Genomic DNA, 11,879 nt, shown 5'->3' on the forward strand with positions numbered 1-11,879 from the left:
GTTACTCCATTACATTTATTTGACACCCACAGGTATTCATTAGTTTACTTATTGATAATTTCTGTGAAAGACTGACTTCTTGTCAGATATAGGGAGCCAATAGTTTTACTCTCTAGAAAATTAAATTATTCAGGAATCCAAGTACTTGATATGATATGGCGTACTTTATCCATATTTTTGTAGTTTTATGCCTTTATGAGATAACGCACATTTGATAAGTGAAGAAAACAAAGGAAGAGGGGGAATTATATACAATACGGGTCCCATTCAGAGTCAATGGATGATCAGGCCGTCGTCATCATACTCTTTTCAGTGTTTCATGTCAAGTCCTTTCGGTCAATTAATCGATTAGTTGATGGACAAGAAATTAATGAGCAACATTTTTAGGGATCAATTCATTTCCAAAATAATTGTCTTAAAATAGGGCCAAAACATTCAACGTCTCTGGTTTATTTTCTTAGAAAAGTGTTTTATTTTGAAATAATCTTTTCTAACTCGAAATAATAACTTCTTAAAATAATGACAAAATTTCTCAAATATAATGCTTCCTCGTCTGATTTAGCAGCAACTATAGGAAAGAAGCAAATGAGAGAATAACATGAAAAGGTTCAATATTTTCAGACGGTAACTCTGAAGGAGGAAACACATCCCCCAAACAGACCTGCAGTAAGAGGTGGAGCGACAGTATAAAGAACAAAGCTTCACTTTCCTGAAATGAAAGTGAAGCTTTGTCAGAGTGACAGTGAAGCTGAAACAAGTCTCTGTGTTTCTGTCCAAGGAAACTGAGTACATCAGGTCTTTCTCAACAACGGACTCAAATACTGGTGAGTGGAAATGATGATATTAACTGTGATTCAACAATTAGCATGGACACAAAACTTGCAGCTCTAATCAAACAGGAAGTTACACTCCTTTCATGTCATAGTGCCACTTGTCAAACGGACATCTTAGTTAAGTCAAACACACCTTTTTATTTCAAATGATAAATATGTCACAAAACATTTTCTAATACTTTGGCTTTTGTTGTCAGTGTGTAGACATGTCTGCTGCCAACAATCTGATGTCTGAAGATCAGTTTCTGTGCTCCATCTGTCTGGATGTGTTCACTGATCCAGTCACCACACCATGTGGACACAACTTCTGCAAACACTGCATCACTGAACACTGGAACATTAATGAGAGCTGCCAGTGTCCCATGTGTAAGGAGGCTTTTACTGCAAGGCCTGATTTGAGGGTAAATACTTTGTTCTCTGAGATGGTTGCTCAGTTCAGACAGTCGGCTCAGCAGGAAGTCAGCAGCAGCAGCTCAGAGCAACAAGTGTCCAAACCAGGAGAAGTTCCCTGTGACGTCTGCACTGGAACCAAACTGAAGGCCCTGAAGTCCTGCCTGGTCTGTCTGGTCTCCTACTGTGAGACTCACCTGGAGCCTCATCTGACAGCTTCACGTCTGAAGAGACATCAGCTGATCGACCCTGTGGAGAACCTGGAAGGCAGGATGTGCATGAAGCACGATAAACCTCTGGAGCTGTTCTGTAAGACCGACCACACATGTGTCTGCATGCTCTGCACTGTTTTAGACCACAAGGCACATGATGTTGTTCCTCTGAGAGAAGAATATGATGGAAAGAAGGCAGAGCTGAGGAAGACTGAGGCTGAAATTCAGCAGATGATCCAGAAGAGACGACTGAAGATTGAGGAGATCAAACAGTCAGTGAGGCTCAGCAAGGAAAATGCAGACAGAGAGATAGCAGAAGGTTTTCAGGTCTTCACTTCTCTGATGGAGTCTTTTGAGAGAGGCCTGGATGAGCTCATTAAAACCATTGAAGAGAAGCAGAAAACAACAGAACAACTGACTGAAGTTTTCATCAAAGAGCTGGAACAAGAAATCTCTGAGCTGATGAAGAGAAGCACTGAGGTGGAGCAGCTCTCACGCTCTGAAGACCACCTCCACTTTCTCCAAAGCTTCTCACCTCTGCAGGATGTCCCAACCACCAAAGACTGGACAGAGGTCAGCATCCCTCCAGCATTATATGAGGGGACTGTGGTGAGAGCTGTGGCTCAGCTGGAGGAGACACTCAGTAAAGAGATGAAGAAGCTGATTGAAGCAGAGCTGAAGAGGGTCCAGCAGTATGCAGTGGATGTGACTCTTGATCCTGATACAGCACATCCTGATCTCATCCTGTCTGATGATGGGAAACAGGTGAATGATTCTGATGTTAGGAAGACTCTTCCAGACAATCCAGAGAGATTTTCTCTCAATCCTTGTGTTTTAGGAAAGCAGAGTTTCTCTTCAGGCAGACTTTACTTTGAGGTTCAGGTTAAAGGAAAGACAGCATGGGACTTTGGAGTCGCCAGAGAGTCGATCAGCAGGAAGGGAAAAATCACACTGAGCCCTGAGGATGGTTACTGGACTATATGGTTGAGAAATGGAAATGAGTACAGAGCTCTTAATAACCCATCAGTCAGTCTCTCTCTGAAGTCTCAGTTACAGAAGGTGGGGGTGTTTGTGGATTATGAGGAGGGTCTGGTCTCCTTTTATGATGTAGAAGCTGCAGCTCTTATCTACTGCTTTACTGGCTGCTCCTTCACAGAGAAACTCTTCCCATACTTCAGTCCCTGTTCTAATTATGGTGGTAAAAACTCTGCACCTCTGATCATCTCTGCTGTCAATCAAACTGAGTAGATGGATGGTGTGTAAATGAAGAGATTCACTGTGATACAAAGAAACAAATATGCATATTCAGGGAATCACACAAGTTAAATGTTTCATCTTCAAATTGTGATTATATTACCTTTTAATTTCATGTTTCTTGTTATCAATAAATTTTCCCACACAGCTGATTTATTAACCCAATTAACTCTGTCACGGCTGTGGATCCATCATGACAAACATATCAGGGAGAAGAAATTCTTTTCAGCTCAGAACTTTATTTAAACAAATTGAAAGGAGATCTTGAAGTTTGCAGAGGCACCAAATACATCTGACTGACTTCTGCAAAAAGTATGCTTAAGTGAGGCTCAAGGTACCAAGAGTTATTGATAGAACAGCCAGTATTGGAATTTACTGAACTTATGTATAAAGTTGAGATACTTGTATTTTACTTGGGCATTTCCATTTTATACAGTGTATGTGTTGAGAAAATTCTCCTCCTTCTTCAGCTAAATAAACCATTTAAAAAGCCTCTTGGATTAACTGGAAAATGTATCATCACAAAGCTGAAAACAGGCTGTTTTTCTGAGCTCATGAAAGTTTTTAGAGATGCGTGGTTCTCACAGGACAGCCACACTACAAACATATGATGATCTTACAGATTATGATGCATTGCTGTAGATTGAACCAGCCAACAGTATAGAAAGTGGTTCAAATGAGCTCAATCTTAAACATGTACAGCAGTAAAATGCAACATGCACATTAATGCAGCAATTCAATTCAATTCAGCGCCAAATCACAACAGAGGTTGTCTCAGGACACTTTCCATATAGAGCTGGTACAGACCAAACTCTTAATCTACAGAGACCCAACTATTCCCTCATGAGCAAGCACTTGGCGACAGTGGCGAGGAAAAACTTCCTTATAACCGACAGAAACCTCAGACAGACACAGGCTCTGGATGGGCGGCCATCTGCCTCAACCGGTTGGGTGAGAGAGAGAGAGAGAGAGAGAGAGAGAGAGAGAGAGAGAGAGAGACAGACAGACAGACAGACAGACAGACAGACAGACAGACAGACAGACAGACAGACAGACAGACAGACAGACAGAAATGCAGTCACAGGAACAGTGACAGTGGTTGTAATAATAGCAGTAGCAGTTGCAGTGGATGTCAGGCAGGGCCATGGCAGGAGACGTAGCTGTAATCCACAATCCAGATTCAGCCACTGTCCATGGGAACCTGCGAGACAACAAAGCTCAGAGACTCTGGGGAAAAAGCTAAGTTAGTAACACGCCATGGTAGGACATGAAAACGTGCAGATGGAGGGGGAGAGAAGGACAGAGGAGCTCGGTGCGTCTTTGGAGGTCCCCTGACAGTCTAATCCTTTAGCAGCATAACTAGGGGCTGGTCCAGGGCGAGCCTGAGCCAGCCCTAACTATAAGATTTCTCAACAAGCAAAGTTGCAGCACTAATATTAATCCAATAGCATCAGATATAAGAGTAAAACACTGACAGGGAACATTTTACATCTTACTTTGTTCCAGGCTGAAAGTCATATAAATGTAGTCAATCTGTCAAATCAGTATCATGTCACAGCTTCCAGACAGACCAGTCAATGAAACTGAAATCATAGTGAGAGTCTGCAGAGACATCGGGCCATATTTCAAAGTAAAATAACATGGTGATTATAATGATAATGATTTGTCAGATTGCTTATGTTTATGCCATTTACAAGCTGGAACACAGCAGTGGGACATTATCATTTTGAGAAGAGCATTTCACCGTCCCTCCCTGAGCCTGACGTCAGGGGAAAGTGGCCGCCATGTCAGTATGGTTTATGGTTCATATTTGAGATCATTCACACGGGTTTAAGATGATTTAAGTTTTTAAGTTTGAGTCTACTTCAAGGCTAAATTCAAGGGGGCAATAGGAATTCATAATATGAAGTAATTCCATTGAATGTGATGGAATTACCTAAACACCCTTCTGACTGTAGGCACACAAAATCTTTTTGCACATTTCTCTCTAAAGAAATGGATAAAATGGAAAGAGGTTTAGATGGGTGATGCGTCAGTTGTTGCCTGATGTTTTTAATCTGATGTATCCCTCAAAGATGAGACCTGTAACAAAAAGTCATCATGGTTGTAGCACAGTTACAGAAATAAGGTCTAAGTTTGTGTAAGATGTCATTACAGAAAATTTACTGCTTATCCTAAATCAGTACTTCTGATATCACTTCAAACAGCCAGGTTAGAAATTGTCTTTATCACAGCAAACAAACCGACTGTTGTACTTTTACTTTGAAATTTAAAATCTTTTCCTGTTCAGAAGAGCGGCTGACGAAATGATTTTGAACGTTGTATCGTTGTATGTATATTAGTTGTGCTAATGGACAAGAAATTAATCAGCAACATTTTGGTCATTCAGCAGTAACTATAGGAAAGAAGCAAATTAAATAATTACATGAAAAGGTTCAATATTTTCAGCCGGTAACTTCAAGCTGCAGAAAAAACTCACTGCAGAGCAAAAAACATGAAAACTGTAAAAAGTCTCCCTGAAGATGAAACTCATCTTGTGCCAAATGTATGAATCTGTGATTACGTCTTAATCTGAAGGAGGAAACACATCCCCCAAACAGACCTGCAGTAAGAGGTGGAGCGACAGTATAAAGAACAAAGCTTCACTTTCCTGAAATGAAAAGGAAGCTTTGTCAGAGTGACAGTGAAGCTGAAACAAGTCTCTGTGTCTCTGTCCAAGGAAACATTAAACTGAGTACATCAGGTCTTTCTCAACGACGGACTCAAATACTGGTGAGTGGAAATGATGATATTTACTGTGATTCAACAACTAGCATGGACACAAAACTTGCAGTTCTAATAAAAGAGGAAGTTACACTCGTTTTATGTCATAATGCCACTTATCAAACGGACATCTTAGTTAAGTCAAACACACCTTTTTATTTCAAATGATAAATATGTCACAAAACATTTTCTAATACTTTGGCTTTTGTTGTCAGTGTGTAGACATGTCTGCTGCCAACAATCTGATGTCTGAAGATCAGTTTCTGTGCTCCATCTGTCTGGGTGTGTTCACTGATCCAGTCACCACACCATGTGGACACAACTTCTGCAAAAACTGCATCACTGAACACTGGAACATTAATGAGAGCTGCCAGTGTCCCATGTGTAAGGAGGCTTTTACTGCAAGGCCTGATTTGAGAGTCAACACTTTCATCTCTGAGATGGTTGCTCAGTTCAGACAGTCGGCTCAGCAGGAAGTCAGCAGCAGCAGCAGCAGTTCAGAGCAACAAGTGTCCAAACCAGGAGAAGTTCCCTGTGACGTCTGCACTGGAACCAAACTGAAGGCCCTGAAGTCCTGCCTGGTCTGTCTGGTCTCCTACTGTGAGACTCACCTGGAGCCTCATCTGACAGTGTCAGGCCTGAAGAGACATCAGCTGATCGACCCTGTGGAGAACCTGGAAGGCAGGATGTGCATGAAGCACGATAAACCTCTGGAGCTGTTCTGTAAGACCGACCAGACGTGTGTCTGCATGCTCTGCACTGTTTTAGACCACAAGGCACATGATGTTGTTCCTCTGAGAGAAGAATATGATGAAAAGAAGGCTGAGCTGAGGAAGACAGAGGCTGAAATTCAGCAGGTGATCCAGAAGAGACGACTGAAGATTGAGGAGATCAAACAGTCAGTGAGGCTCAGCAAGAACAATGCAGACAGAGAGATAGCAGAAGGTGTTCAGGTCTTCACTTCTCTGAAGGAGTCTGTAGAGAGAGGCCTGGATGAGCTCATCAAAACCATTGAAGAGAAGCAGAAAACAACAGAACAACTGACTGAAGTTTTCATCAAAGAGCTGGAACAAGAAATCTCTGAGCTGATGAAGAGAAGCACTGAGGTGGAGCAGCTCTCACGCTCTGAAGACCACCTCCACTTTCTCCAAAGCTTCTTGCCTCTGAAGGATGTCCCAACCACCAAAGACTGGATGGAGGTCAGCGTCCCTCCAGCATCATATGAGGGGACTGTGGTGAGAGCTGTGGCTCAGCTGGAGGAGACACTCAGTAAAGAGATGAAGAAGCTGATTGAAGCAGAGCTGAAGAGGGTCCAGCAGTATGCAGTGGATGTGACTCTTGATCCTGATACAGCACATCCAAAACTCATCCTGTCTGATGATGGGAAAGAGGTGAATCATAGTGATGTTAGGAAGACTCTTCCAGACAATCCAGAGAGATTTTCTCTCAATCCTTGTGTTTTAGGAAAGCAGAGTTTCTCTTCAGGCAGATTTTACTTTGAGGTTCAGGTTAAAGGAAAGACTGAATGGGACTTTGGAGTCGCCAGAGAGTCGATCAGCAGGAAGGGAAAAATCGCACTGGGTCCTAAGAATGGTTACTGGACTATATGGTTGAGAAATGGAAATGAGTACAGAGCTCTTAATAACCCATCAGTCAGTCTCTCTCTGAAGTCTCAGTTACAGAAGGTGGGGGTGTTTGTGGATTATGAGGAGGGTCTGGTCTCCTTTTATGATGTAGAAGCTGCAGCTCTTATCTACTGCTTTACTGGCTGCTCCTTCACAGAGAAACTCTTCCCATACTTCAGTCCCTGTTCTAATGATGGTGGTAAAAACTCTGCACCTCTGATCATCTCTGCTGTCAATCAAACTGCATAGATGGATGGTGTGTAAAGGAAGAGATTCACTGTGCTACAAAGAAACTAATATGCATATTCAGGGAAAGGTACGCTTCAAATGTTTCATCTTCAAAGTGTGATTATATCTGATTATATTGTTCTTTTACTAAGTGAGGTGCTTCAAAAGGCTCAAGCTACCAAGAGTTATTGATAGAACAGCCAGTGGGGGAATTTATATGTATAAAGTTGAGATACTTGTACTTTACTTGGGGTTTTCCATTGTATACAATGTATGTGTTGAGAAAATTCTCCTCCATCTTCAGCTAAATAAACCATTTAAAAAGCCTCTTGGATTAACTGGAAAACGCATCGTCACCAAGCTGAAAACAGGCTGTTTTTCTGAGCTCAGTAAACTTTTTCGAGATACGTGGTTCTCGCAGGACAGCCACACTACAAACATGTGATGATCTTATAGATTATGATGCATTGCTGTAGATTAAACCAGCCAACAGTATATAAAGTAGTTCAAATGAGCTCAATCTTAAACATGTACAGCAGTAAAATGCAACATGCACACAAATCATTTCTGTAACAGTTACAGAAATAAGGTCTAAGTTTGTGAAAGATGTCATTACAGAAAGTTTACTGCTAATCCTAAATCTGTACTTTTGATATCACTTTAAACAGCCGGGTTGGAAATTGTTTTTACTGCAGAGAAAAATCCCCCGACTGTTATACTTTTATTTTGAAAATTAAAATTGTTTCCTGTCCGGAGGAGGATGCTGGCGAAATGAATTTGAACGTTGTATCCAGAAGCTGTATTGATGGACAAGGAATTTATCAGCAACATTTTTAGTGATCAATTCATTTCTTAAGTAATTTTCTAAACAAAAGGACCAAAACGTTCAACGTCTCTGGTTTATTTTCTTAGAAAAGTGTTTTATTTTGAAATAATCTTCTCTAACTCGAAATAATGACAGTTTCTTAAAATAATGACAAAATTTCTCAAACATCATGAATTGTCTGCAAATAATGACTTAGTATCTCTAAATAATTAGACACTTTCTCAGTCATTAATTTTGAGATAAGTAATCATTGTTCTGATAAAGTTTCTCATTACTATGAGCACGGTCTCATTCTGAGATCCTAAGTCATTTAGAAAAGATGTCTCATTTTTTGAGATATCTGTGAAGTCATCAGTCATCCAGGCTGTGGTTATCTAAGGAGGCAACCAGACTTGGTTTTAGGCCACTGAAAATGTTGCGCCTCTCATCCAAGAGGCTTCTTCAGGTCTGAAACTGACTGATGGGGAGTCGCAGGTGCTCCCTGCTTCCTCGTCTGATTCAGCAGCAACTATAGGAAAGAAGCAAATGAAAGAATTACATGAAAAGGTTCAATATTTTCAGCTGGTAACTTCAAGCTGCAGAAAAAAAAAAACTCACTGCAGAGCAAAAAACATGAAAACTGTAAAAAGTCTCCCTGAAGATGAAACTCATCTTGTGCCAAATGTATGAATCTGTGATTACGTCTTAATCTGAAGGAGGAAACACATCCCCCAAACAGACCTGCAGTAAGAGGTGGAGCGACAGTATAAAGAACAAAGCTTCACTCTCCTGAAATGAAAGTGAAGCTTTGTCAGAGTGACAGTGAAGCTGAAACAAGTCTCTGTGTCTCTGTCCAAGGAAACATTAAACTGAGTACATCAGGTCTTTCTCAACGACGGACTCAAATACTGGTGAGTGGAAATGATGATATTTACTGTGATTCAACAACTAGCATGGACACCAAACTAGCAGCTCTAATCAAACAGGAAGTTACACTCCTTTCATGTCATAATGCCACTTGTCAAACAGACATCTTAATTAAGTCAAACACACCTTTTTATGTCAAATGATAAATATGTCACAAAACATTTTCTAATACTTTGGCTTTTGTTGTCAGTGTGTAGACATGTCTGCTGCCAACAATCTGATGTCTGAAGATCAGTTTCTGTGCTCCATCTGTCTGGATGTGTTCACTGATCCAGTCACCACACCATGTGGACACAACTTCTGCAAACACTGCATCACTGAACACTGGAACATTAATGAGAGCTGCCAGTGTCCCATGTGTAAGGAGGCTTTTACCGCAAGGCCTGATTTGAGAGTAAATACTTTCATCTCTGAGATGGTTGCTCAGTTCAGACAGTCAGCTCAGCAGGAAGTCAGCAGCAGCAGTTCAGAGCAACAAGTGTCCAAACCAGGAGAAGTTCCCTGTGACGTCTGCACTGGAACCAAACTGAAGGCCCTGAAGTCCTGCCTGGTCTGTCTGGTCTCCTACTGTGAGACTCACCTGGAGCCTCATCTGACAGTGTCAGGCCTGAAGAGACATCAGCTGATCGACCCTGTGGAGAACCTGGAAGGCAGGATGTGCATGAAGCACGATAAACCTCTGGAGCTGTTCTGTAAGACCGACCACACGTGTGTCTGCATGCTCTGCACTGTTTTAGACCACAAGACACATGATGTTGTTCCTCTGAGAGAAGAATATGATGGAAAGAAGGCCGAGCTGAGGAAGACTGAGGCTGAAATTCAGCAGGTGATCCAGAAGAGACGACTGAAGATTGAGGAGGTCAAACAGTCAGTGAGGCTCAGCAAGGAAAACGCAGACAGAGAGATAGCAGAAGGTGTTCAGGTCTTCACTTCTCTGAAGGAGTCTGTAGAGAGAGGCCTGGATGAGCTCATTAAAACCATTGAAGAGAAGCAGAAAACAACAGAACAACTGACTGAAGTTTTCATCAAAGAGCTGGAACAAGAAATCTCTGAGCTGATGAAGAGAAGCACTGAGGTGGAGCAGCTCTCACGCTCTGAAGACCACCTCCACTTTCTCCAAAGCTTCTCGCCTCTGAAGGATGTCCCAACCACCAAAGACTGGACAGAGGTCAGCATCCCTCCAGCATTATATGAGGGGACTGTGGTGAGAGCTGTGGCTCAGCTGGAGGAGACACTCAGTAAAGAGATGAAGAAGCTGATTGAAGCAGAGCTGAAGAGGGTCCAGCAGTATGCAGTGGATGTGACTCTTGATCCTGATACAGCACATCCCAATCTCATCCTGTCTGATGATGGGAAAGAGGTGAATGATTCTGATGTTGAGAAAAAACTTCCAGACAATCCAGAGAGATTTTCTCTCAATCCTTGTGTTTTAGGAAAGCAGAGTTTCTCTTCAGGCAGATTTTACTTTGAGGTTCAGGTTAAAGGAAAGACTGAATGGGACTTTGGAGTCGCCAGAGAGACGATCAGCAGGAAGGAAGACAATCCACTGAGTCCTGAGAATGGTTACTGGACTATATGGTTGAGAAATGGAAATGAGTACAGAGCTCTTGAAAACCCATCAGTCATTCTCCCTCTGAGGTCTCATCCTCAGATGGTCGGGGTGTTTATGGATTATGAAGAGGGTCTGGTCTCCTTTTATGATGTAGAAGCTGCAGCTCTTATCTACTCCTTTACTGGCTGCTCCTTCACAGAGAAACTCTTCCCATACTTCTGCCCTGGGTTTAATTATGGTGGTAAAAATTCTGCACCTCTGATCATCTCTGCTGTCAATCAAACTGAGTAGATGGATGATGTGTAAATGAAGAGATTCACTGTGATATGAAGAAACAAATATGCATATTCAGGGAAACGCACAGGTTAAATGTTGTGAAGTGTTGTTTAAAATTCTCCTCCTTCTTCAGCTAAATAAACCATTTAAAAAGCCTCTTGGATTAACTGGAAAATGTATCATCACAAAGCTGAAAACAGGCTGTTTTTCTGAGCTCATGAAAGTTTTTAGAGATACGTGGTTCTCACAGGACAGCCGCACTACAAACATATGATGATCTTATAGATTATGATGCATTGCTGTAGATTGAACCAGCCAACAGTATATAAAGTGGTTCAAATGAGCTCAATCTTAAACATGTACAGCAGTAAAATGCAACATACACATTAATGCAGCAGTCATATTAACATCAGATATAAGAGTAAAACACTGACAGGGAACATTTTACATCTTGCTTTGTTCCAGGCGGAAAGTCATATAAATGTAGTCAATCTGTCAAATCAGTATCATGTCACAGCTTCCAAACAGACCAGTCAATGAAATCGCAATCATAGTGAGAGTCTGCAGAGACATCGGGCCATATTTCAAAGTAAAATAACATGATGATTATAATGATAATGATTTGTCAGATTGCTTATGTTTATGCCATTTACAAGCTGGAACACAGCAGTGGGACATTATCATTTTGAGAAGAGCATTTCACCGTCCCTCCCTGAGCTCGACGTCAGGGGAAAGTGGCCGCCATGTCAGTATGGTTTATGGTTCATATTTGAGATCATTCACACGGGTTTAAGATGATTTAAGTTTTTTTTTTTAACAAATTTTATTGATTTTCAACATATGCATATGACATAAAATACAATCTGCCATCATCTGAGGTACAGAAAGTGATCAAAGAGAGACAGAAATAAACATGATAAAACAGGATATTGCCATCCATTTGACCCTAAAAGATGAGTCTTCAAGCCATCAATCCCACATACATCCCCCACATCGTACACAGGGCCCCCACCG

The 11,879-nt window shown here is 41.5% G+C and overlaps 3 protein-coding genes across 3 annotated transcripts; all 3 read left to right on the forward strand.

Annotated features, from left to right (window-relative positions):
• The first annotated feature begins 789 nt into the window (after positions 1-789).
• LOC139345624 (E3 ubiquitin-protein ligase TRIM39-like) lies at positions 790-3,100 on the forward strand. Its single transcript, XM_070984366.1, has 2 exons — positions 790-824; positions 1,031-3,100. Exon 2 carries the CDS (start codon positions 1,040-1,042, stop codon positions 2,681-2,683), a length of 1,644 nt encoding a protein of 547 aa, XP_070840467.1. The 5' UTR covers positions 790-824; positions 1,031-1,039; the 3' UTR covers positions 2,684-3,100.
• A 2,262-nt stretch (positions 3,101-5,362) lies between these two features.
• Positions 5,363-7,326, forward strand: LOC139345700 (E3 ubiquitin-protein ligase TRIM39-like). Its single transcript, XM_070984486.1, has 2 exons — positions 5,363-5,461; positions 5,668-7,326. The coding sequence occupies exon 2, from the start codon at positions 5,677-5,679 to the stop codon at positions 7,324-7,326; it is 1,650 nt and encodes a 549-aa protein (XP_070840587.1). The 5' UTR covers positions 5,363-5,461; positions 5,668-5,676.
• Positions 7,327-8,954: 1,628 nt separating this feature from the next.
• LOC139345630 (E3 ubiquitin-protein ligase TRIM39-like) lies at positions 8,955-10,934 on the forward strand. Its single transcript, XM_070984377.1, has 2 exons — positions 8,955-9,021; positions 9,228-10,934. The coding sequence occupies exon 2, from the start codon at positions 9,237-9,239 to the stop codon at positions 10,878-10,880; it is 1,644 nt and encodes a 547-aa protein (XP_070840478.1). The 5' UTR covers positions 8,955-9,021; positions 9,228-9,236; the 3' UTR covers positions 10,881-10,934.
• Positions 10,935-11,879: the final 945 nt, after the last annotated feature.

This window comes from Chaetodon trifascialis, chromosome 2, assembly GCF_039877785.1.
Source record: "Chaetodon trifascialis isolate fChaTrf1 chromosome 2, fChaTrf1.hap1, whole genome shotgun sequence".
Taxonomy (NCBI): domain Eukaryota; kingdom Metazoa; phylum Chordata; class Actinopteri; order Chaetodontiformes; family Chaetodontidae; genus Chaetodon; species Chaetodon trifascialis.